This window comes from Strix uralensis, chromosome 18 (assembly GCF_047716275.1).
Source record: "Strix uralensis isolate ZFMK-TIS-50842 chromosome 18, bStrUra1, whole genome shotgun sequence".
NCBI lineage: Eukaryota > Metazoa > Chordata > Aves > Strigiformes > Strigidae > Strix > Strix uralensis.
The window spans coordinates 11,615,672-11,639,162 of record NC_133989.1 but is presented as its reverse complement, the minus strand read 5'-3'; the positions used below and the strand labels follow the sequence as shown (position 1 = coordinate 11,639,162).

Below are 23,491 nucleotides of genomic sequence, written 5' to 3'. Positions count from 1 at the left end.
TTTGGCTGCTCTAACAGGGCTGGGGTTGTGCAGGGTGAGAGGAGAGGCCTCCATGTCACCCACATCCCTGCTCCCGTGTCCTGGCAAAGCCCAGACTGTCTGCAGTGACCCTCGGCCTCCCGGACGGGCCAAACCCATCCACCCCAGTGCAGAAAGGATCTCCTGGTACTATTTCCAGTGGGAGGAGGTCTCCTCCCAGCCAGCTGGCAGCCAACAGGGATGTGGTGGGGTATTTTGGGTAAGATTGTGCAGGGAATTGTTGAAATGCTTTGTTTTGATGATGATGATTATTTTTTTTTTTCCCCGCTGAGACATTTTTGGAATAGTTTGTTTTTGCTGAATTCCCAGCTTGAAGCCCAAGCTGGAATAAAGCCAGAAGTCAAAAGCTGGGCATTTCTCAAGCAGATGTTTTCTCCTCCCGTGGGAAAGGAGCCCAACCAGCCTCCTGTCCCCTTCAGAGCCACCTCAGTAAAGGTGACTGGGGCAGCAGCTCTGGCTGGTGAGCCCAAGCTACCTGCCAAGAGACACACCAGGACCAGGAGAAGTTAAAATACTATCCGGGGCTGCTGTGAGGCTGGGGATGGGGAGCAGAGCCCGGCTGTGTGGTTGCGAGGAGATGCCCTGAGGGTCCCTGCATTTCCTGGCCCTGCTGGCACCAGTGTGGGGAACTGGGGGCCATGTCCAGCGTTTCCTGGCCACTTCGAAGCATCTCTGGTTTAGCTGGGACAAGCAAAAGTGACAAGCTGCTGGAGCCAGGATGGAGGTTTACATATCTGCAGGAGCCAGGGATGGGTTTGGACGTGGTCTGATGGTCTTTTAGTGGTGATGGAGGTTGCTAAGGTTTTTCTGTAAAGTGTTTGTGGAGATCATCCTCCCAAGTTCTTGCATCCTTGCGGTGCTGTTCCCACGAATCTGCAGTTTTCCCGTAGCCTCGTCTCCCTCATGGTCAGGATAAATTAGGTGACTCCATCTGATGGACAAGAAGATTCAGGTGGTGGGAGGAAGCCCTGCTGTCTGTGGGGAAGGGGAAGCTGCCTCCCACTGTCCTGTTGTTCTTCTTTATTTATTGTCCTTTCCTGCTTCATCCCAGGCAGAAGCCTGCAGGGAGGAGGACAGAGCAGTGAGAAGGCTCCCGTGCCCGGCCAGCTCCTGGGGACGTGCTTGGGGCCACTGTGCCCAGGGCAGGAGGGATGGCGGGTCAGCCCCGGAATTTTGGGGGTGGCACAGGGGGTCCTGCAGGGCAGAGCTGTGCTCAGAACCGTGGGTGTGTGTGGCTCCATGCAAGCAGTCGTGCAGGCAGGGCCGTGAGGAAGCTCATGGTCAGGGGCTGCGCCCATGCAGGGTGCCTGTCCCAGGGCACCCGAGCGGGACGGAGCCCACCGCATCCAGGCTAGGCATCACTGCGGGGCAGGTCTCACCCCCTGCTGCCTAAACCTCAGCCCTATCCTGTTGCTTTTCTGCAGCCTGTGTTTAACAAACTCTCTTGGGTTTTCCCAGTGCTTTTTTTAATCACTGCCATCATTCTGTTGCTTTTCCCCGTCTCCCCTCACGCCCCCCTCGCCTGTCGCTCCCCGCTGCCCTGCTGCCTTGGATCCCCAGTGCCTCTCAACCTCCAGCCAGGCCCCCTTCGCATTCAGGTTGGCTGCGAAGGTATTTTGGCTCGCTGGCTGCCCTGCCTGATTTCAGTTTAAAGCATCCCATATGCAGATGGATGGCCCTAATACTGACAGCTTGCCAAAACGGAGCCACGGGCAGGGGCTGGCAGCAGGAGCCCTCCTGGCTGGGGTCCTGCTGTGGGGCTGGGGGCTGTGGGGGCTGCACCCCTTCTCAGCGGGGCTCTTTGCTGGCTCATCCCGGCCCTGGCGCCTGCGGGCGGGAGAGGGACCGGCCAGGGGGCTCCTGGCTTCACACTGAGTGTGTTTTGGTTCTCTTGCAGGGAAGGTGACTGGTGGCTGGCTCATTCCCTCACTACAGGACAGACGGGCTACATCCCCAGTAACTATGTCGCGCCCTCAGACTCCATCCAGGCTGAAGAGTAATTGCCATCTTTTAGACAGTTTAAAGACGAGCAATAGCAAATGCACCCTGAGCGCTCCTCCCTTCCCTGCCCCTCTCCTGGGCAAAACCTGCAAGGCCTTCGAGTTTTTCCTTTTTGTTATTTTTCCCCTTTGAATTTTCAACCCCCTCGAACATTTTGCAGCCTTTCTTTAAGGCCCATAAAGTGCGGAGGTGCGGCTGCTTGCGTGGTGGAGGGATGAGTGGTGGCGTAGCAGGGGCCGTGGTGGACCTGATGCTTTTGGTCTGGTTTTTACTTTTCTTCATGGACACGCATCTGTGTGTGAGGATGCTGCCGGCTCTGCCTGCACAGATCGGGTTCAGTGCAGAGGTGACCGTCACATGGGGAGAGCAGGCAGGGGCAAAGCTGGCCATAAGTTCAAGAGCAGGAGGTGCCAGCCACGTCCCCAGACCCTGTCCCCAGTCAGCAGCGTGGCATCCCCTCCAGCAACAGCTTGGGGGGCTTCAGTGGTCCCCGGAGCCCCTCGTTTGGAGAGGCTTTTGGAGTGAAGGTGTTTTGTGGCCTGTGGTGCAGGATGCTCCTTGGGTGATGCCCAGCCCGGGCAGTACAGGGGCATGGTGCATCCTGAGGTGCCCAAGCCTGGAGACACAGCCTGTGGTCTCCAAAATCTTCAGTGGGGGGGGCCAGGGCTGAGCCCGCTGCTTGGAAAGGCGATGGAGAGGGTGGGTGAGTGCTGGGCGCTGAGCCGCTGCTTTGTTCTTGCAGGTGGTATTTTGGGAAGATCACTCGCCGGGAGTCCGAGCGGCTGCTGCTCAACCCCGAAAATCCCCGAGGCACCTTCCTGGTCCGGGAGAGCGAGACCACGAAAGGTGAGCAGGGCTGGGGGGGGGCAGCCAGGGGGAGCCCCTCTCTGGGGGTTGGGGAGGGACATCTGTGTGGGGACCCCAGTCCCCTCGGTCGCTCTGTGCAGTCCCAGTTCCCCCAGCTTAGGTGCACGGGGAGGGAGAAGGAGAAAGGATTCATACCCTGCAGACGGAATCCAGTGTTGGGGGTCACTGAGTGATGCCCCTCAGCACAGGCAGCCTCCTGGGGTCTCCCCTGCTGGTGCCGGTCCCCAGGGAGCAGGTGCTGACACACCCATTAAATCACCGGTGACATCTCCATGCCGAAGGCGCCGTTACACCGACAAACCTTCCCCCCTTGGAGGGATGCGGCCGCTTCTCTCCCACCGCTGCCTGCCCAGTGGTCACCCTTCAAAGAGATGGTTCAGCTCATGGCAGGGTGGGAGCCGGGTCACTCGCCAGCTCTGGCAGGACCACCAGGCAGGATGCTCTTTTTTCCTGGCTTTTTAGTTTTTCACCCCCAAGTAGGTGTTTTCTGTGTTTTCCTGGTCCCTAAAAAGTGGTAAAATCTTGAGCAAGTGCTTCCTGGGCAACCAGACAGAGGCAGTGATGAATTTTTAGGTCCTTCTTTCAAGTCTAATGACTCTTTATACTTGTTTTGTGCCTCCTGAAAGTGCAAGTTTTGATCTTTGTGGTTTGGCTGCTGAGGATGCTGTTTCTTACCTGGAAATGTAGTTTAGTTTGGCTCCAAATGCACCTTTGGGAAAAGCTCCTTGATGTTCCTTTCTGTTTTGATGCTTTGAACTTGCCACTATTTATTTTATTCCAGTGAAAACTTTTCACTCAAGCAGCAGCATAAATCTTCCCTTTCATTACCTGTGGCCTCAGCAGCACGGTGTTGCTCTCGTGTGGGCAGAGTGGAGACAGGCACCCAAAGTGATGCCCACAGTGGGATTTATGGAGCGGGGAGTTGGGCCCACCAGCCCCTTGGCTCCCTCTGAGATGCTGAGATGTTGGGGTTGTGAGTCAGCAGTCTCCTGACTGGTCCTCTCCCCTACTTCAGCATCCCCGCTTTGCCTCCGGAGCCAGATTTGTCCCTGTGTCCCAGGGGGCTGTTCGCTCTCCTGCTCGCTACGCCCCCCTAAACCCAGCGGGGTCTCTTCCTCGGTGCTTGCCTGGGGGGCACAGTCCATCCCCACAATGCTGGTGGTTGTGATTACATGGCGTGGCTGTAGCCAGGGGTACGTGCCATCCCTCCCTGGCATGAGGTGCCAGCTCATGCAGCCAGGAGTTGCTCCCCATCCTCTGCTTTTGGGTGAAAGCAGCAGCCTGCATGCACAACCCTGGTCCCCCGTGCCCACCCCCTGGTAGGACCCCTTGGGGAGCACCTGTCTGTGGTGCATCTCCCCCCCAGCCCCTCGGTCCTGCCCACAGGTGCCTACTGCCTCTCCGTCTCTGACTTCGACAACGCCAAGGGGCTCAACGTGAAGCACTACAAGATCCGCAAGTTGGACAGTGGCGGCTTCTACATCACCTCCCGCACCCAGTTCAACAGCCTGCAGCAGCTGGTGGCCTATTACTCCAGTGGGTAGCCACTTGGGGTCCCCTTGGGGTCTGGCAGGTGCTGCTGGGAAGCCAGTGTGGGGCTGGGGGATCCCAAACTAGCTCAGGGGGACCCTGGAAAAGCTGGTTGGGTTTTAGGGAGGAGGGTGAGGGTTTGGGTATGGGCCCCTGAGGTGTTTTGCAGGGAAGATGTGGGGTAAAGACATCATGTGCCTAAATGCCCAAGTGTCACCCTAGTGTTGTCCCCTCCTGTGCTAGAACACGCCGACGGCTTGTGCCACCGTCTCACCAATGTTTGCCCCACGTCCAAGCCCCAGACCCAAGGCCTTGCCAAGGATGCCTGGGAAATCCCCCGGGAATCGCTGCGGCTGGAGGTCAAGCTGGGACAGGGCTGCTTCGGAGAGGTGTGGATGGGTAAGGACCATTCCCACCCCGCTGTCCCCCCCATGTCACCACCTGCATCTTCTCCCCGGCTATCTGCAGGTGCCCGGAGCCTGCAGTGGGGTGGGGGAGCAGGCGAGGGACATGGCCCCCTGCCCCATAAATGTGTCCTGAGCAGTGTGTCCTGTGCCGCAGGGACCTGGAACGGCACTACCCGGGTGGCGATCAAAACTCTGAAGCCTGGCACCATGTCCCCAGAGGCCTTCCTACAGGAAGCCCAGGTCATGAAGAAGCTCCGTCACGAGAAGCTGGTTCAGCTCTATGCCGTGGTTTCGGAGGAGCCCATTTACATTGTCACCGAGTACATGAGCAAGGGTGAGCGCAGGAGGGATGCCGGGGGGGTGGCCAAGGGGCTCTGCTCTGCCAGATTGCTGTGACCATGGTCTTCCTCGCAGGGAGCCTCCTGGACTTCCTGAAGGGTGAGATGGGCAAGTACCTGCGGTTGCCCCAGCTCGTGGATATGGCAGCTCAGGTGGGTTTGTGCATCCCCAGGCCTCTCACATCCCCTTCCGAGAGTGCTGGCTGCCCGAGCATTTCACTGGGCTGTCGTGGCTGTCATCTGTCGGGTGGTGGGGTGCTCCACAGCCTCACTCGGGTGGGTGCCACCATCCCCTCTGGGTGCTCATCCCAGAGCTGGGTTGCAGTCAGGAACCATCATTTTGCCTGTTCCTGTTGCTGCCGGCTCTCCCTGGGTATTCTTGAGCAACCGGCTGTTCCTGCACCCCAGGTGGGCTCCCCAGGGACCCTCGTGTCACCCCACCAGCCTCAGTGCCCCATGTGCTGGTCTCCACAGATTGCATCTGGCATGGCCTATGTGGAGAGGATGAACTACGTCCACCGGGACCTCCGGGCAGCCAACATCCTTGTGGGGGAGAACCTGGTGTGCAAAGTGGCCGACTTCGGCTTGGCACGGCTCATCGAGGACAACGAGTACACCGCTCGGCAAGGTGTGTGCCCGGCGCTGCCGGCACTGTGCCCAGGCAGGCAGCCCTGGAGCAGTGGCCACTGGTCCCCAGGGGTGCGCGTTGCATCCTGAGCCGGCACGTGGCCCTGCTTGCACGGGAGTCCTGGAGGCACTTGCAGCCCCACGCACCCCCAGGCACCGCGGGGCTGGGAGCAGCCCCTCACCCTGCCTCTCCATCCAGGCGCCAAGTTCCCCATCAAGTGGACGGCCCCCGAAGCTGCTCTGTATGGCAGGTTTACCATCAAGTCGGACGTCTGGTCCTTTGGCATCCTCTTGACCGAGCTGACCACCAAGGGCAGAGTGCCATACCCAGGTGAGGGCTGGCACCGACCGGCAGAAGCCCTGTCCCTGTTGTGGTGCCCCAGCACCAGCTGCCTGTGCCCAGCGCTTGCCCCTGTGGTTCCCCAGAGCCATCTTTGCGGAGGAGCAAACTGATGCAAAGTTTCTCCTGCAATTTGGGCAGGGAGGGCGGGCTCGGGGGTGAGCTGCCCCTGCCCAGGTTAAATCCTGCCCTTCTGTGGCAGGGCGAGCAGAGCCCGACCAGGACGCAGGGTCACAGCCACCCTGTCCCACTCTAGTTCCCACACAAGGATACAGGCTGGCAGGGACAAGCGATGTTGGGCTGGGGGGTCCCTCTCTCTCTGGGTCACCAGAGTTGCCCATAAGGCTCATCCCAGCACGATGCCCTCAGTGTCCCCTCTGGGGAAGGTGCGGTGCAGGATCTGGCTGGGCTCTAATCAATGCCCGCTCTCCTCTGGCCACACGCAGGGATGGTGAACCGAGAGGTGCTGGACCAGGTGGAGCGGGGGTACCGCATGCCCTGCCCGCCCGAGTGCCCCGAGTCCCTGCACGACCTCATGTGCCAGTGCTGGCGGAAGGACCCCGAGGAGCGACCCACCTTTGAGTACCTGCAGGCTTTCCTGGAGGACTACTTCACCTCGACAGAGCCCCAGTACCAGCCCGGCGAGAACCTATAGACCCGGAGCTCCTCCTGGCACCAGGGACGCTGCCGTCCTCGCCGCGGGGCGCCGAGGGCTGGCCTCCCCGCCGAGGGGCCAGTTTTTTGTGGAGCAGACCCGGAGCAGGATGGGGCATCATCTCCGGATGTGGCCAGGGGAGGTGCTGGGTCCCCCCATCACTCATTAAGACTTCTGGCCTGTGTTTAATGAAGTGGCGCCGTCCCGCTGGCGAGAGGAGCCTGCGGGCGCTGGTAGAGCCGGCTCGAGAGGGCGAGTGGAGCATCTCCCTCCGAGACACTTGGCTTTTGGGAGATCTTTCCCCCCCAGCAGCTCTGGGGTGAGCCTGGAGGAACTTGGGGACAGCATCACCCTGCCTTGGACACATGGCCCCAGTCTCTTGCACCCCCTTTCTAAATCAGCACAAATTTCCCTGCCCCTTTGCCCTCCCTGCCATCCCCTCCTTGGCTCCGCTTCTCCCGAGGGCGCCAGCAGAGACGTTTTGGCACGGGGAAGGCACTATCCCTGGCTGGTTCGGAGGGGGCGATGCTCTGGAGCAGTGGTGCCAGTGTGGGGTGGCAGTGGAACGCTGGTGGTCCCTCTGGCCTCACTGCAGCCTCACCGGCAGTGTGAAATGTGGCTGCTCATGGCTCCAGTGACCAACACCATCCCGTGGGAGTTACCTGGGTGCACATTCGAATCTTCCAGCTGCGTCTGTCCCCACAAGGGATCCATCTCATCTCTCCTGGGAGTGGCACTTGGGGGTGCCAGCAGAGCCCTCACCCTGCCTGCCACCAGCCCCGCTGCCCCAGCTACACCTTCTCCCACCAAGCAGTCCTGGTCTTCCAGCCAGCTCCCTGGGAAGCTCCCCCCAGCCGCCCTCCCCGGCTCCACCACCAGCTCTCCCACCGGCAGAGTCCCCTGGGCTGGCCCTGCCACCAGATCCGATGCCACCGCAGGGCTTGGGTGCATGGCACGTGTGGCTGTTGAGGGTGTGGGAGTGTTTTGGGGAAAATACTTGTCTTTCACAAATGCTTTTGTCCACCCAGTACGTTTTTAGCTGCCTTCCCCCTACCCCTTGTGTCTCAGCTACTGGGCTGCAGTCCCCATGCAGTGGGAGCATCCCCAACCATGGGCCACCATCCTGGAGGAGAGTCCTGGGAAGCGCTGTGCTGCACGGGAGACATTTGCATCCTCCTCTCCCTTGCTCGCTCCCAAAGGCCTCAGCCCTGTTTTGGTAGTGGGTGGCTATCTGTGCCCAGCTTTGCCCCCACACCCATCCCACGGGGCTGAACTCAGGGCCGGCAGGGCAGCACCCAGCCCCTGTGCTCTCCTGCCCAGCACCTGCTTGTACATAGCCCTCGAGTGGTCCCCGCACCCTCCCAAACATTGACTTAGTTGCATGTGTTGATTTTTTTCCCCCTCATGCGGCTGTACCCAGCTGGAAACCCTTCGCCGTGGTGGCTCACAAGGCTTTGCTCCCTCACCTCTCGGGTCCCGGGCAGCCTCGCTCAGAAAGACCTTGGGGCTTTTTGGCTGCTCTGCTGGGCCACGGGTGGGATGGGGGCTCGAGGGGGTGCTGTGGGGCAGGGGTGCTGCCACGCACCCATGGGAAGGACCTGGAGAGGGGAGCCAGCAGCTTCGCCCACCTCTCAGTCCTCGGGCGGTGGGCTTTCTTTGCCTCCCCATCGCTTGTGGGATGGGGTTTCCCTCCGGCACAGCCTCCTTGCAGACAGCAGACCCAAACCACCTCTCACCAGCCCCCGCTGCGCTGCCAGTGTCCCTGGGTGGGAGCTGAGTATGAGCAGGGGGGCAGCCCAAACCCCCTCCCCAAACCTCTGCTGGAGCAGGGCCCAGACATGCCACTGCTGCCGCTCGCTCCTGCAGCTCCCCAGCCGCTTATTTATGAACCAAGTGCTCACTTGGTTGGTTGGTGGCTCCTTTTTAGTGAGTAAAACCTTTGAAATCAGCTTGAACAGGTTCTTCAGCAGTATGGAGAGATCCTGCTGGCTTAGAGAACAGTGACTGGTTTAATGGATTTTTTTAAATCATTCTGGGACTTGGAGCCTTTTCTCCCCACTTCCTAGTAGATTTGCTGTACCCAGCGTTTGGGCAGGAGCTCTCCAAACCTTGATATTCTGGGTCTTTCCATCCCTGGGATGGGCGGCTGCTGCGTCCCTGTCAGCACTGCCAAAGAGCCCTGTCCCACAGCAGCTGGCCACCAAGGGCTGGCCTGTGCCATAGCTCTGCCTCAATTATACAGAATCCCCATCCCCAGGAGAAACCTCTTAAAACTAACATGCAGAAGCCAGATTTGATCTGAAAGCAGGGGAGAGAGAAGGCAAGTGCACATGTTAAGGTTTGGCCTTTGGCTGTCTGCAGCACGTACGGGGTCTTGCATGAGTGCAGCGGGACGGGAACGGGATTAACCCAGTGGTTTCATTTTCTGGCTCTTTCCGGCAAGCGGCAGAGCAGGAACGCAGCCTTGGTGCAAGGAACACCCCAGGCTGGCTTAATTCCCCATGGCTTTTGGCAAGCTCTGACGAAGGAGACATGCTGGGGACATTTCAGGGCAGAAGACAGTAGAGCAATCCTCAAGGAACCCTCCTGCACGGGGTTGGGGCTGTGTGTCTGCATGTCCATGTGTCCATCCATGTTTCTGTGCAGCGGTTTCGGTGGGACCCAGCATCTCCAGACTCGCCGCTGCAGCTGGCACGACCAGGAGGCCCTGGGGATCGAGAGCCTCTCCTCCATCACCGTTGTTGTCTGCCAATTTATTTTTTAAGCCAATAAACTCCAAAGGGGAGCCCCCACCTAAGGATGCTCTTTGGCTTCCCAGGGTCAGTAATGCCCTACAAGTTATTCTTCACTGCTGTTATCATTTTTTTTAAACAGTGTTTTGTAAGATCTCCGACTATGCAGAGAACATGTGGATCTGTTTCTCTCTCTCCAGCTCCCCTCTCCCCCCACCTGCCTTTTTCGGTGTCTAAGTAAAATATTTAGCTTTTTTTTTTTTTTTTTTGGATAATAATAAAACTTTGGAGAAAAACCTGAAAAGGTCCAGTTTTGTGGGTGGTGGGGGGTGGAGATGCTTTGAAACTCTAATGTTGATGTAAATACTTTGCAGTTTGATAATTAAATACAAACAGACCTCACAAAAAAAAAAAAGTGTAGCTCATGTATGAGAAGACTTCTCAGCATCCCTGTTACGGGAGTCAGTGGTTCCTGGAGCACGTGCCATGCCCATGTGGCACTCCTGGTGCTTCAGAGGCTTTTTCTGGCTGATGCTTCTGGGATCTGGTGCCACTTCTGTCCTGTGGTGCTGGAGCCATTCCTGTGTCCCCATGCAGGCTCATGGTCCAGCACAGCCCCAGCGCCTGCTCCGGCAAGAGGAGCCTCATCTGCTGTGTCCCTCCTGCTCCAAGAGCCAGGGCCAGCCAGCTGCCCCAAGCCCAGCAGGCAGGAGGCCTGACTGCTAACCCCCATCAGCTGGTCTGGGGGGGACAGAACAGAGAGCAGCCCTCCCTTCAGCAGAATCTGCTTCGTTGGCAACTACAAGCAAGCTGGCTTCGTTAGGATAATTAGTGGGTGCTGATTGGGATCCCTAACTTGGTGATTAAGTAATTGATCTATATCACAGGGTTGGGGGGGGGAGCAGGTCTTCTGAAAGCTGGGTGGTTCAGTGATGCTGTTCCTCCTTGATCACCACTGTGGTCTGGGGTGGCTTTAATGCCCCAAGTCTCTGGGTCTGGTTACTTGATGCTGGTGTGTGGCTGCTCCCTCCTTGGGCTGGTAAGTGACTCAGTCTTAGCACCTTAAATGTTGAATGCTTTATGTTTTGCTTCTCTTTAAAGCAATTAAGTGATTGAGGGATTATCTCTTGTGGGCAAGTCCCTTGGTCCATGTGTGGGCTGGGGGTGGGTCAGTGGGGTCACTCTCGGATGGGAGCTGGGGCTGAGGCTCCTCCAGCCCTTGGCTTTGCCCCTTTGGCATTGCAGCTCGGGAGTGGGGTGGCCATGGGGGTGGTGTACAGAGGAGGTTGGGATGCTGTGGGGAGGCTGGGGTGCTGCAGTCCAGCCCGAGCCCTGGGGCAGTGAGTGTGTCTGCTGTGGGTCGTGCCCAGGGGATGAGGGGGGTGGATTTGGTACTTCCAAGCCCTGCCTATAGCACTGCTAGTTTCCTCCTCTCTCTGTCCCCTTTGCTCTGTGTCCAGTCTTCAGCCTCAGTGGAAGCTGAGGCATCTTAAAAAGATAGTTGGGGCACTTGGCAGCACCTGCAGCCCACCCTGGCTGTGTTCAGTGGCTGTTTTGCCATGGAGTGACCCCCCTCTGCCCACTCAGACCAGCAGGCCCCCCTGCCAGGCATCCCCAGCCTGAGCCAGGCAGATGCTCCTGGGGATTAGCCCACATGCCTCCTTTAATGGACTTAACCTTGCTGTTTGCTTCCCACTTGCGTTGCACCCTGTAAGCCTGGGAGAGGATTTCGGTGTTAGGGTGGGGGCTGTGGCTGTCCCCACAGCAGGTCTGGCGAGGAGGTGGGGGCGCTGTGCTGGGCAGCTTGTGCTGGCAACGGGCACGTAAAATGGCAAGGATGAGTTGTTTGGCCTGAACATCCCCTTCGCTTTCCCCAAAGTTCAGTGGTAGCACCCCAAAAGCACATCAAGTGCTGGCTCTTGACGCAGGCTCCCAGAGGATAAATGCTTGCGAGTAGGTGGGGGGCAGCCCTGAACTGCTCGGCATGCTGAGGAGCCCCAAGAGCAAATCCTGGGCTGTACTGTGGGTCTGGGGTCTCTCCGTAGCCCAGTCCCAGTAAAAAGGCTCTTGGGACAGGGTCTGGCTCCAGCCCCCACTGTGCCTGCTGCTCGCTGGTGACAAGGGGTGAACGGGAGGCTGCCAGCATGTATTGACTTGGAGGACAAAGCCTATCTCTGTCCTCTGCAGTCTCTGCCACTTGGATCTCATACCCCCAGCAGCAGGTTGGGGTGGCACCCGAGCCACCCATCCTCCCTTGCCCTTCTACCAGAGGATTTGCTTTGCTTGGAGGTGTAGCAAAACCCTCTTGCCAAGGGTTAATCTCCAGGCTTCTGAGGGAAAGGCTAAAGTCCTTACCTGACATCTAGCTTACCTCCCACAGTTGCTGAAGGCTAGGAAACTGCTCCAGTGCAAGGAGTAAGAGACAGGTAAGACCAAAGGGCACAGGCAGGGCATCACTGTGGCACTGAGTGATGTTTGTGCCTTCCCTGGCTCAGGGAGTTTGGCTGGACCAGCCCCACGGTAACAACGTGAGAGGGTAAGGTTGGAGGCTGTGGAAACCCAGTGCAATCAGCAGCAGGGCTGCACCTCTGGACTTGGCTGCCTCTCTGAGCTGCCTGGGGGTGCTTCCAGCCCAAATGGCTCCTCAGTGGGATCAACATCTCTCCTCTGTCTGCTGCGAAGTTAGTAAGGCCATGCTGTGCGCTTGTCTCAGGGTAGGAGGCAGGCAGGAGGCACTAATTGACAAGATCCAGGGATGGAGGGGCAGACACCCGGAAAGTGGGCTGGTGGCCGTGGTGGCCCCCGACAGCTGATTCCCTGCCTGCACCCCAAGCAGTGCTGGGAGCTCGACTGCCAAACACTAGCCCCTGAAATGAGATGCACCCACATGGATGTCTGGCAGCTCTAGAGTTCAAAAAGCCATACCAGCCTGGTAGTCATGGCCAAAACTTCTCCATGGGAAGCCTCATGGTGTCCCAGTTGCTCATCTTGGGGATGCTGCCTCTCCCTGAGGAGTGGTAAGGAGGGGAGTGAGAAGCCCCCAGACCCTGAGGCTGCAGGGAGGAGCCTGAAGTCTGCTTGAGCTAAGCTGCATCTGTGTTTCTAGGGATCTGAGCCTGGGTTTGTTTGGCTTTTTTTTTTTATCTTTCTTGACCCTGCTGTGTTACTGATCTGTTATGTGACCTAGAAAAGAAAATGATCTCTCCTTCAAATGGAAAGACAAAGGAACAGCTTAAAGCTCCTGCTCCCTGTATCTAGGGAGCACCAGGCAGATGGACACTTTGTAATACAGCTCCGTGCCAAAGCCCTTGCGGGCCGTGTCCAGGCTCGATGGGACCTGGCACAACGCAGCAGTTGTTTTAAACCCCACTGCTTTCAGAGTCACTAGCGTAGATACACCACTGGGACGCCTGCCCACCACTGCAGTCCCCAGGCAGACACCCCTCGGTGCCTCCAAGATACCAGGGGACAGAGCCACCCCACTGCTCTTCTGGCAGAGAAGCTCCCTGAGATCAGGGCAGAACATCTCCTCTGAGCTTTCTTCTGTGCAGCCAGCAAACGCCTGCCCGAGAGCACAGGTGCTGTGTCTGTACGGGCTCAGTCCAATTTGCCATGCACAAGCAGGGAAGCTGTGATGCTGCTTTTCAAAAGCCATCGGGTTCAACCTGTTCTGCAGTCACAGGCTGGTTTTTCATGGTGTCTCTACAGAGAAGGACAAGCAGGGCATTAGCATGGGAAGCGGGACCTGGTTGGGTTCCTCACTCTGCCTGAGGCTTTCTGTCTGACCATGATGAATTTGCTTTAATTTTCTATCTTTAAAATGAAGATGGTATCTCTGTGCCCTAAAGAGGGCAAGACAGTGTGCTGGTGAGGGCTGTGTGCATATCAAAGAGCGCTCCTGAACTACGGTTCAGGTGGGAGAGCTGTGAAAAGTAGGTTTCTTACGCATCGGTCTGCCAAGATCTCTCCTGTCACTACACCAGCAGCTTCCCCTTTTGAAGTGCTTTTACCTCTGAGTTGGGTCTCGCAGAAGCCTGCAGCTGCATCTTGTCTTGAACCCCATGTACAAAGCCAGGGCTTGCTCTCATCCAAAGGACTGTCTGGCTTTGTGGCTAGGATTTATTTAAATCGCTGCAGAGTGCAACTTGGCTAGTTAGCAGCAAAAATGTACTCTTAAAAGGACTGCATTAGCTTGAATAAATTTAAACTTAAAAAGTTGCTCAGAGCACAGACAACAGTCTTGCCATAGCTTGCAAATGAGAGGCCTTCCTCTCTCCTTTCTATTTGTTATTTATGCTGGAGCTGATATGACAGCTACTGGGATTTCCCTTGGCCTGACAGGTGACAGAGCTGTCATATCTATTCTTGGTGATGTGGCACATGCTTTTTTTAAAACACGTGAATACTGATATGCCCTGAACACTTTCCAACTTGGACTTGATCTTCAGGGCTTGGAGCAAGGGTAGAGGAAGCCGTTTTCAGCTCCAGCAGCACTGGCTAACTCTCCAAGGTGCTCCTGGGTGCTGTCAGATCCAAGTCCCCTGTCTGGCTGAAGCATGTGTCCCCCTTGTCCCCCCGGTACTGCACGGTGTCACGGCCAAGGCTGGTGAAGGGCCAACACAACCACATCTCCCCGGGGATGGCTGGTGGCAGCTGGGTTGCTGCCTGGTCTCTGCCCACAGCAGGGACAGGTCAGGAAGACGCGGTGTCCTGCGATGGGCTCGCCTTTCCTGCCAGGGTTGGGACTAGTGGCGGCTCTGGTTTAATTTTGTAAGCGATAAGGAGAGGGCGAATCTGTCACGTAAGTGCAGAGATACAACCTGTGCTGTGTGTGAGTCTGTCTGGGAATCACCAGTACGGTTCTTGGTCTGCCCACGGTCAGGTTCGACGGTTAATGAGAAGAGTCAGTACCGAGAGCTACAGGGCAAACAGGCTCTGCCTCTTGCTGGAAACTCCCCGGGTTCTGTGCTGGGAACAGAACAATACAGACACATGACTGCTGGGCTAAGGCATCCACAATGAACACCCAATGCATCATGCTGGGCAGGAGGCCACAGACCAAAGTTTATAAAGCTTTATTAAACATTTTGAACAGCTGTGCAATGAACAAACAATACTCTGGAAGTTTCACAACCTCATAGCTTGAGCTTCTTGGGGACTGCAACAGCCACTTCTGCTGCTCTCCACTACGAGACTGAAGATAGCAAAGGGGAGGGAACCCTTTAAAGTTTAGGGACAGTATTTTGTGTTAACCTCTAATGTTTCCCACAAACCTCTGCCCCAGGTTGGGCTCCCCAAGAGCCACGGCTGCACAGTAACGTATGCAGTGTGGAGCTCTGCACAGCTGTGGTGTGCAGGACTGACACTCCCCTGCCCAAGGCTTTTTGACATCCTTCTGCCAGGGGAGATGGAGACACCAGGCACTCCTCTCACCTCCTGCCTTCTCCAGTCAGTAGCACCAGCACCTTCTGTCACCCCTGGCCCCAAAACACTATCACTGAAAACAGCTGAAGCACTTACTGCTTCAAGCCATGCCTCCACCTCGGGATCCTCTCCTGCCCTGCCCACAGCTGGCTTTTTGGGCTAGCGTGAGTTGTATAGGGTGAGGTTCACAGCAGCTTTCAAAACCCCACATCTTGCAGCATACTGGTTCTTTATCCCAACAGTCAATACCTTGGTAAACCCTGGAAATCTATGAGGAGGGGAAGAGAGAGTCTCCACTACCTGTGAGGCTTTATAAAAGCAGCAGCATAACTGAGGCTTTCAGGCTATGATCTCGGAGCATAAGGAGTTCAGAAAGCACTTCGGCAGTGCACGCATCTCTTTGGCAGGCTGAGCAGGAGGAGATGACTCAACTGCCTCTGGCTCCAGCAGCTTTTGGCCAAGTGCATCTGTGAGCTCTTGAGCTTGCCCTTGATCAGCAAGGTGGGAAGGCTGGCTCCCCACGAAGAGGAAGATGAAGATAATCTTGTAGCTACTTGAGTAGAAATCAGGGGGCCACGAGTCCTGAGTTAGACCACTGGCCTAATGCAGACAAGTGACACACAACTCCACCGCCGCGCAGCACCTGGGCAGAGGCCAGCAGCGCGGTCTTCCACCAGTTCTCAGGAGGGCTGGTGTCCGTTCCCAGTGATATGGGAAGGAAAAAAAGATTTCTGCTTCTAAAAAAGCAGGTGGTGCTGCCAGAGTTCACACAGTAAACAAGTCCAATTTCACAGGCAGAGTGGGAGGAATTCACCACTCTAGTCCACACACAGTTACAGGAAACAGGCTGTTTTTACTCCAGTCACATGCCTAACACCCCCTCCCTCCTCCCTAGCCCACCCCCTTTTTAAAAGCAAAACAAGAGCCCTCAGCAGACTGGAAGATTATTGTTTTCTAGGTGCCCACTATGCTGGGATCGTGAGCCGATTCCGGCAGCTGGGATCCTGTGCAGTGATACAAGAAGCAGTTCCCCCAGCAGCTGTAGCAGATGAGGAATAGAGCTGCCAGGAAGACCAAGGCACAAATTGTGCAAGGTTTCCGTTCCAGGAGGAAACTGAGCAGGTAGAAGCCCATGAACATTGAGTGACTGAACCACAATGCTGGGTTGAGGGGCTTGGGTATGAGCAGGACAGGGAGCAGCCACTGAAGGCAGTACATGGTGGCTGGCTGGCTGGGGCCTCGGGGCAGCAGCAATCAGATGTGATCCAGAACAGTCTCCAGCAACTCCTCCAGCGGGCAGGCTGTTCTGTAGAGAGGGGTAAAGCGTCAGAATGTCAGAGAAACAGCAAAAAAATCAACAGACATTCTTTTTGTACAGCTTCATTTACTCCCAAGCATTGTATGCTGATGCCTGAACTCCCAGTACTAAATTCTGGTGTGTTGCAGAGCTGGTGGAAAGTTTCCTGCTTTCTGAACCACTCAGCTGGGGACATGATTACTGCTGGTGTAGATGCTGTGTGCTTTGTTGCTCAGGCTTTTACCCAGGCTAACAGCTGTGAGACCCTTTTCTTCAGCATAGTGCAGAAACAGAAAGGGAGAGGAGGAAACAGAATGGAAAACAAGCTGCCACAACCTTCCGTACACACATATTTATCCAAGACTGTGCAAAGACTTGAGTGATGGTAAAAAGAAATACAACTGAGGGGTAAACTATTAGGTGCTACAGAGAAGTGTTAAGGAAGCATTAGTGTAGGAAGTGTCAAGAGCACAAACTGCTTCCTCCCAGACACAGACCTGTTATAAAGTCTTCCAGCAGGACAGCATCACATTCAAGCTATCCATGTAGCTCCCCAGGAAAGCCCTGACAGTGTCCAGGCTGCAAAACAAAGGGGAGGACAGTCCCTGCTTAAGGGATTTATAATCCTTGCCAATCAGCTAAAGTCAGATAAGACAAAGTATGTGAATAGATCAAAGAGGGGACAGTCTCAAAATGGCAATTTTCATAAGTGCTGTAAACGCAGGATTTCCTCACTTGGATTATTATAAAACCCTAGGGAAACAGTGAGCTTTAAGGGCTTCTCTAACCAGGGATGGCAGCACACTGTAAATCCAGAAAACACACTTCTACCTTTAGCAAGCACATCAACTACACTAAGCATGTGGGGTTTTTTTTGTTCTAAGCAGTACAAACATCTTCATCCAGAAATTTCAGATGGCTTTAAAAATAATAAATGCCTTGCAGATGTTTTTACAGAGCCAGAACTGTTGAAAGGGGGCAGAAGAGTGGAGTTTAGCAGTCTGGGATAGCAACAGCAGGTCAGGCTAGAAAGTACCAGTATTGTTGGGAGGGAATAACTGGAAACTTTCCTTCAGTTCATGCAGTAGGGAAACCATGAGAAGAAAGTACTCCTAGTTTATTACTCCAAAAAGGCAGAACCACACAGGGGAATGCTGGAAAAGGGAAAAGCTTGGGAAGGGTGCTCTTCCCTGCTGTCCTGTAGCACATCATGATGACACGCAGCAACACTGAACGAAGCAGCTGCTAGCCAGGGCATGGACAGACAGACAGAGAGAGGACAGCCCCAGCCTTGCAGAACACCACAGCCTCACCCCTACTAAGCGGAGCCTGGTCAGAACAGCATCTTGCAGCAATCCTTTTATCTGAAAATACTCAACTGAGCAATGCTCTGTCAGAAGAATGAAGGGCTGAGCCAAGCCTGTTAGGATTACAACTGGGAGGTGGGAAGGTTAGTAGGATGAAGGAGTGAGAAGGTAAACAAACAGCACATTCCACTGGCTCCTGTTGGCAGGAGAAGGGATTTCCTGGCGAAGGGAAGGAGAATGAGGGATTGCACAGAAAAGCCAAGAGAAAACCACACATGGTTCTCTTCCAAAAAACCACTGAGGTCAGACTTGTTTTACGGCTCTGTAAGCTCGTAGGTACCAACCGGCTCTGTTGTCAGAAGCAGGAAGCATGCTGCCATCCACTGTGTTCTTAGCAGCAGGATCTATTTTAAAGTTAGTGAGAGAGAATGCAAGCCAAAATCACCACCAGGGCAAACAGATTAAGAGTATCTGGGGAAAGTATGTTGTGCTGGTGCTCGAGACTGCTCTCCAGCAGAGGGAGGGCAGCTGGGGTCCAATTAGTAAAACTAAGCTGTGGTTAGGCAGCCAAAGAATAAGGAAGAAGTTAATTTTACATTGCAATATGGATAGAGTCAAGTCAAAGGAATAAAATTCCCACTGTTAGTCCTGTTTTAGGCAGGTCACTCACTTGTATCGTTAAGGGCAAGCCCAGTCCCAAGCCTGTTTCCCCCATATATAAACTGGAAATAAAGATTACTTATTTCATAACAAAACATGCTATCTGCTAGCCTTTGTGAATTGCTTAGATGTTTCTGGAGTAAAAGTACTGCAGACATATTGGATAATTTTTTTCCAAGGGGAAGAATGGAGAGAAAAGATTTAACAACAAATATTTGAACAGAAAGGTAATTAAACCCAACTACCCAACTTTTTACTTCAGACTACATTGAATAGAACAAAGTTGTACGAAATCAATGATCTGCAGCTGCCTCAACCCTCTGGAAATGTTCCTTCCTTGAAGTTTCCTACAGTCTGTCTCTCCCAAGTGCTCCAGACATTCAGCAGTACAAATCTCTGCATAAACATCATGCCATACTTTTGCTAGATCCAGCCCTGAAGTCACAGCAGCTTGACTTCTGTAGCTGGACACGTGCGGCAGTCTTTGGGTCACCCATTCTTGAAGCTTTAGTTTAAAGTGCCTACAGACAATTGCTTCGGGCTGCCTCTAGAATAAAGAAATGGATAAAAACCAACCTAAGACAGTGTGTCTGTCAGAAGAGCACAAGGCTGGAACAAAGCTCTAGAATCTCCCAGGACTAATGTTGTAAATCTCTCAGCTTTAATAAGGCCACGTGTCACTATTGAGCCTTTAGCTCCCAAACTTTACAACTGACCTCACCTTAAGAGTATAATTATAATTCGTGATGTAGCTGCATTTCACTCCACGATCTGGCCTCCTCACCATGGCAAAGATTTAAACGATAATGCTCCAAACAGTGAGTTGATTCTAAGCTTGTAAGCATTATCTAAACAGGCAAATCAATCTCAGAACAAGTTACCCATTTCTAAATATTGGTATTTCCTGCAAGAGCCAGTTGCTTGTAGCAATCAGTGCGACCGCTGCAGAACAAAGAACCATTTAATAGTGCCTATTTTTACTATGAAGTTTCAGTGTCAGTGCCCTTCAATCTGAAAACCTCTTGGGCTTCTAACAAATGCAGACATTCTAATAGTCTCGTATCTGTAGTCAGTTTGCTTGTGTGGTTGTGTGCCCCTCCACTATCCACCAGCTAAAGGTTGAAAACTCTTTTTCTGCTGCATCCCACAGCCCATCCTAGGTAAGGTACCTACTATTAGAGACTTCTGCAGCTCTCTCTTCCTCAAGTGGCTTTCCACATACTCCTCCTAGCTCTTCACTGGAGGTTCCTTTATACAGCTGGCAATGAGACTGAGTTCTCTTTCCACACTATTGATCAAAGACAAACAGCGTCTCCTGCTATCAACTCTTTACTGAGCAGGGAACTATCACTCTCCCTGAGGCCCAGGATGGGCAGTCCCTTCTTGAAGCCGTACAATATTCAGTTTTGCCTAGGTTCTCATGCAAGGTGAAACTTGCAAATGAAGAACAACCTTGTTGTTTTTGTCCCCTCCTCATGATCCAAGCTAAAGATTACCATGTCCCAGAGCAAATAAGAACCTGTCACCCAACAGTATTTCTACCAGCTCCCTATTTCACAACTGCATCCTGCTTTTCCTCAACCAGTTGCTCTTGTTCTCCCCTGCCTGACTCATCTTTCCTTAGCCAGCCTGGTGTCCTGCTATCCTCAAGACAGCTCTCATGCTCCTGCTCAAGTCATCTGACTTGGCGGCCACTCATGTTTACCAGACAGCTCCTTTTCATCGCACCACCACTGCCTCCTCTTGCTCCTCCGCAGCTCTTAGAGTCTCCGGACCTTCCTTCAGACCCCTCAGCAGCAGACAGCAGGCGATGCTCCTGCTGCTCTCCCTGCAGTCAGCGCTCAGCAGCTCCGTCTGATCTCCATGTGCTGCTGGAGCCTCGTCCCTGCCGGTTCCTGAAGGCAGAGGAGCAGCCTGGGGAGGTTCCCTGCACACCTCATTAGTAAGCAAACACCAATACCTTTCCACATGCTTATTAATCAGCTTCCATGGGGCTCACAGCCCTTCCTTCTGTCATCTTCCCTCCCAAGACCATTCAAAACCAGCAGGTCCTACTGGTATATGTTTGTGGAGAGGATTTTCAAATTCCAGTACAAGGGTAGTGGCACGCCTTTCCCAGCCAGAAACAGAACTTTCATTATGACAAGTCAAAAGTGAGTAGCACAGCACAAGTCTGTAGTGCTTTGCAATGCATCAGTGACATTTTAGAATAAATCCACCTGAGGAGCTAGCAAGTTGTTCCTTGGTATTCTACAAGCTAATTCAGCACTTAAGAGGCTGAGATGTGTTTCTACACCATAGGTTTCATACATCAGTATGCCAACACCAAGTCTGTATCTCTCTCAAGAATGTTTTCATTCCTTAACAGTCTATTTACCTTGATGGGGAGAACAATCAGCTGGCTTTTCCTAAACACTTAAAAGGTAACATTGTTCAGACCTTACTAAGGCAGCTGTTAAGCCAGTACTGTCCATAGGGAACTTCCCCAGCAGATGCTACAGAAACAGTCACCCAGGCTGGCAGCCAGAACATCTGCAATAAAAGACCAAGTAACCTCTTTATTGGGTGGTGGTGGTGCCAATTTCCTCCTTTCCCAGAAGCCGAAGTTTCTGCTTGGGAGTGAAAAGTCACATTGTCTAGATAAAAATCTCTCAAGTTACACAGTGCACATAAACTTCAAAGTAAGCCTCAGGGATTTGCACTGAGTTTCTAACCTATAAGGCTCACCTGTAGTACAGTTTGCTTAAAACTGTTTAAACCAAAAAACCTGTCACAGCCATGTAACTTGAACTGATGTGTGGGGGCAGTGCTTCATGCTGCCAGCATGTGTTCAAAACCAACTCTCAAATACCAGATAGCACCCAAAACGGCTTCTAAAAAATATACAATATCCAAAGCACTGGGGAAAAAAAAAAAAAAAAAGAGGTGAAAGAGCTACCAAGTGATGAGTTTGAGGAGTTTAGCTAAGAAAAGCAACAGCAGACCAGCTTTCTAGATGCCAATCCTCTCTCTTAAAAAACCCAAGAACCGTAACTGTTCAAACTTTAAGACCTATTTGCAGTATCGGGATTTAACTTCTTCAGGGTTTTCTTTGGTCTTGCCACTATTTTTTCTATTTTCTTAAAGCTTTATCTGCCACTATGACTCAGCTGGAAAAAGTGAGTCTTCAATTTTTGGCAAAGGCCTTATCCCAGTCTTTGATAAGTTCATGCCTTGAACACTTGATGTAGACTCAGAAATGGTGCAATATAATTGCAAACAGTTTCCAAAAGAGCAGCAAATCGTTGACTAACCAAGCCTTGGGGTTACGAAGTGTTCTGATTTCTCAAGCTAGAGACAAGCCAAAGCAACTCCTTTCATGACAAGCTGAGGTGCTCTGTTGAGCCACTTTTCATCACTTCCATAGCTGCTCTCCCAGCTTTGTTACTAACTGGGGGATTGATTAGCCTGTGTCCAGCAGTAGTGCAGTGCCCACTCGACTTGGGCTGCAGTGCACTCACAGCACCAGGGTGAATAAACCTCCACCTGTGAGCAGGAAGGCAGCAGTGTGATCTGTGTTCCTCTGCACAGTAAATCACAGGAGCAGAACGTTAAGTCAGCCAGCTCTGTGGTGGGAAGAGATGTCAACATCGACAGTTGTCATTTGAAGTATCGCTACTTTCATCTGTACTAATTTATTAATTCTCAGTGGTCCTCATTCCTGCTCTCTGCCCTTGTTTAACTGCCAAAGATCACAAATGCCAGGCCCAGTCCAAGCTTCCTGAAAAACATAATTATTTTTAGTTTTAATTTGGATCTCTCCTCTACCTTTTGTGCCTTTGACAGGCTTCAGAAGTCTGAATACAGCCTGATAAAGGCCAGTTTTCTGCATCTCAGGTAAAGAGAGGCAAAAATGCAGCATTGGCAAGGGGTTCTGGGCACTTATACAGGTTGGAAAGGCAAAGGCTACTCCACTATGACAGTATTTGCAAGGTCAATTGTAATGTTTCAGTACAGGGGTAATGAAGTATAAGAGAGTTCGGTGTGTTGCAGACTGCATTTAAGAGCTTCATTTTTCATCTCCTCTTGCACTCGCGTGTTTGGGATGTAACAAGCAACATTCGTACAACAGAACAGGTTGTAATCCCACTTTGCCTACTGGCTCAAAGCGTCCGCGGGGTAGCAGGGAGGGTGCCTGCCCGGGCACAGCAGCACTGCGGAGTGCCGTGTTCTCTGCTGGACAAAAGGATGTCAGAGGTGTCTTGCTCTGGGGAGAAGTGGGCCAGGGTTTGCTTATGGAAGGTGCTAGAGCGAGCTATGAGATGTTCCTGACTGAGAACAGCGGTACAGAGGCAGGAAAAAGGGGGGGGGGGGGGGGGGGGGGGGAATACGGTGTTATTTTCATGTTAGGTTGGCAATAATGGAAGCGTCCTCACGGCGGGCTGAAAACGGCTCGTTTATAACCCCCGCACGCTCGGCTACGGCAGCGCGGCTCTCCCGCCGTCACCGCCCTGGGACACCCCCCAACCCCCGAGCGCTTCCTCCCGTCCCTGAAGTTGGCGAGTGTCACCTCCGGCTCCGGCAGACCTCCGCTCGCCCGCTGACAGCGCGAACGCCGCGCCGAGGCCGGGCGGAATGGGGATCGCTTCAGCAGGGCTCCCTTCCCCGCCCCTCCCCGCGCCGCCGCCGGCCCGGAGGGCGGCTGGGCCTCGGCGGCCCCCCCCTCGCCCGCTCCCCCCCGCCCGTACTCACGGCGCGGTGCTGCGCCTCACGCCGCCATCCCGGGGCCGCCTCCGCCGCGGGCCCGTCCGCGCCGCGCCCTGAGCAGGGAAGGGAGAGGCCGCCCGCGGAGCCGGCCGCGCCGCCCGGGGGACGCCCCCCACCGCCGCCTGCGCGCCCCGACAGGGCGCCGCCGTCCTGCCAGGACCCCGCCGCGGCTGCCCGCCGCCCGCCTGTCCCCGAGCACAGCCCGGCCCGGCCCGGCCCCGCCGCGCAGCGGCTCCGCCACGGGCCCGCGCTCCGTCGGCGGTGACCGGGAGGGCGGCGGTGGGGGGTGGGCGCCGCTCCGTCAGGCAGCGCTGCGGGCAGCCCCGGGGGCCGGCCAGTGCGCATGCGCGTAGCGCCGGGCCTGCGCCTCGCCTGCAGCTTTTTGAGTGCTTCGTTGCCTTTTAAGAAATTATATGTATTTATGTAAATTTTTTAAAATTTAAAGTGCCGTTTGGGCGCTTCTCTGCACCGCTCGGCGTGCTTCTCGCCGGCTCGTTTTGCCCGGCGTTGCCGGGGGTTCG

At 54.4% G+C, this 23,491-nt stretch overlaps 2 protein-coding genes across 7 annotated transcripts in view; one reads left to right on the top strand and one right to left on the bottom strand.

Moving 5' to 3' along the window:
• Positions 1-9,951, top strand: part of SRC (SRC proto-oncogene, non-receptor tyrosine kinase) — a 30,644-nt gene extending 20,693 nt beyond the window's left edge. For all 4 annotated transcript variants that reach the window (XM_074888718.1, XM_074888719.1, XM_074888716.1 and 1 more), the window contains 9 exons: positions 1,937-2,035; positions 2,783-2,886; positions 4,294-4,443; positions 4,681-4,836; positions 4,999-5,178; positions 5,259-5,335; positions 5,657-5,810; positions 6,009-6,140; positions 6,596-9,951. In XM_074888718.1, coding sequence (XP_074744819.1) covers positions 1,937-2,035; positions 2,783-2,886; positions 4,294-4,443; positions 4,681-4,836; positions 4,999-5,178; positions 5,259-5,335; positions 5,657-5,810; positions 6,009-6,140; positions 6,596-6,804 — 1,261 coding nt within the window. In that variant the 3' untranslated portion in view covers positions 6,805-9,951. The remainder of the gene's footprint in view (positions 1-1,936; positions 2,036-2,782; positions 2,887-4,293; positions 4,444-4,680; positions 4,837-4,998; positions 5,179-5,258; positions 5,336-5,656; positions 5,811-6,008; positions 6,141-6,595) is intronic.
• Positions 9,952-14,594: 4,643 nt separating this feature from the next.
• BLCAP (BLCAP apoptosis inducing factor) lies at positions 14,595-23,111 on the bottom strand. 3 transcript variants are annotated; one of them, XM_074888720.1, is made up of 2 exons: positions 22,956-23,111; positions 14,595-16,266 (listed from the first exon to the last, which is right to left on the bottom strand). In XM_074888720.1, the coding sequence occupies exon 2, from the start codon at positions 16,176-16,178 to the stop codon at positions 15,915-15,917; it is 264 nt and encodes an 87-aa protein (XP_074744821.1). In that variant the 5' UTR covers positions 16,179-16,266; positions 22,956-23,111; the 3' UTR covers positions 14,595-15,914. The 3 variants fall into 3 exon arrangements, with proteins under 3 accessions (XP_074744821.1, XP_074744824.1, XP_074744823.1); XM_074888723.1 differs by lacking the exon at positions 22,956-23,111 and adding an exon at positions 18,643-22,526; XM_074888722.1 differs by lacking the exon at positions 22,956-23,111 and adding an exon at positions 16,755-18,612.
• Between the last annotated feature and the right edge of the window lie 380 nt (positions 23,112-23,491).

Excerpts from the sequence above, each read along its gene's own strand:
- BLCAP (XM_074888720.1), bottom strand. The coding sequence starts at position 16,178 with ATGTACTGCCTTCAGTGGCTGCTCCCTGTCCTGCTCATACCCAAGCCC.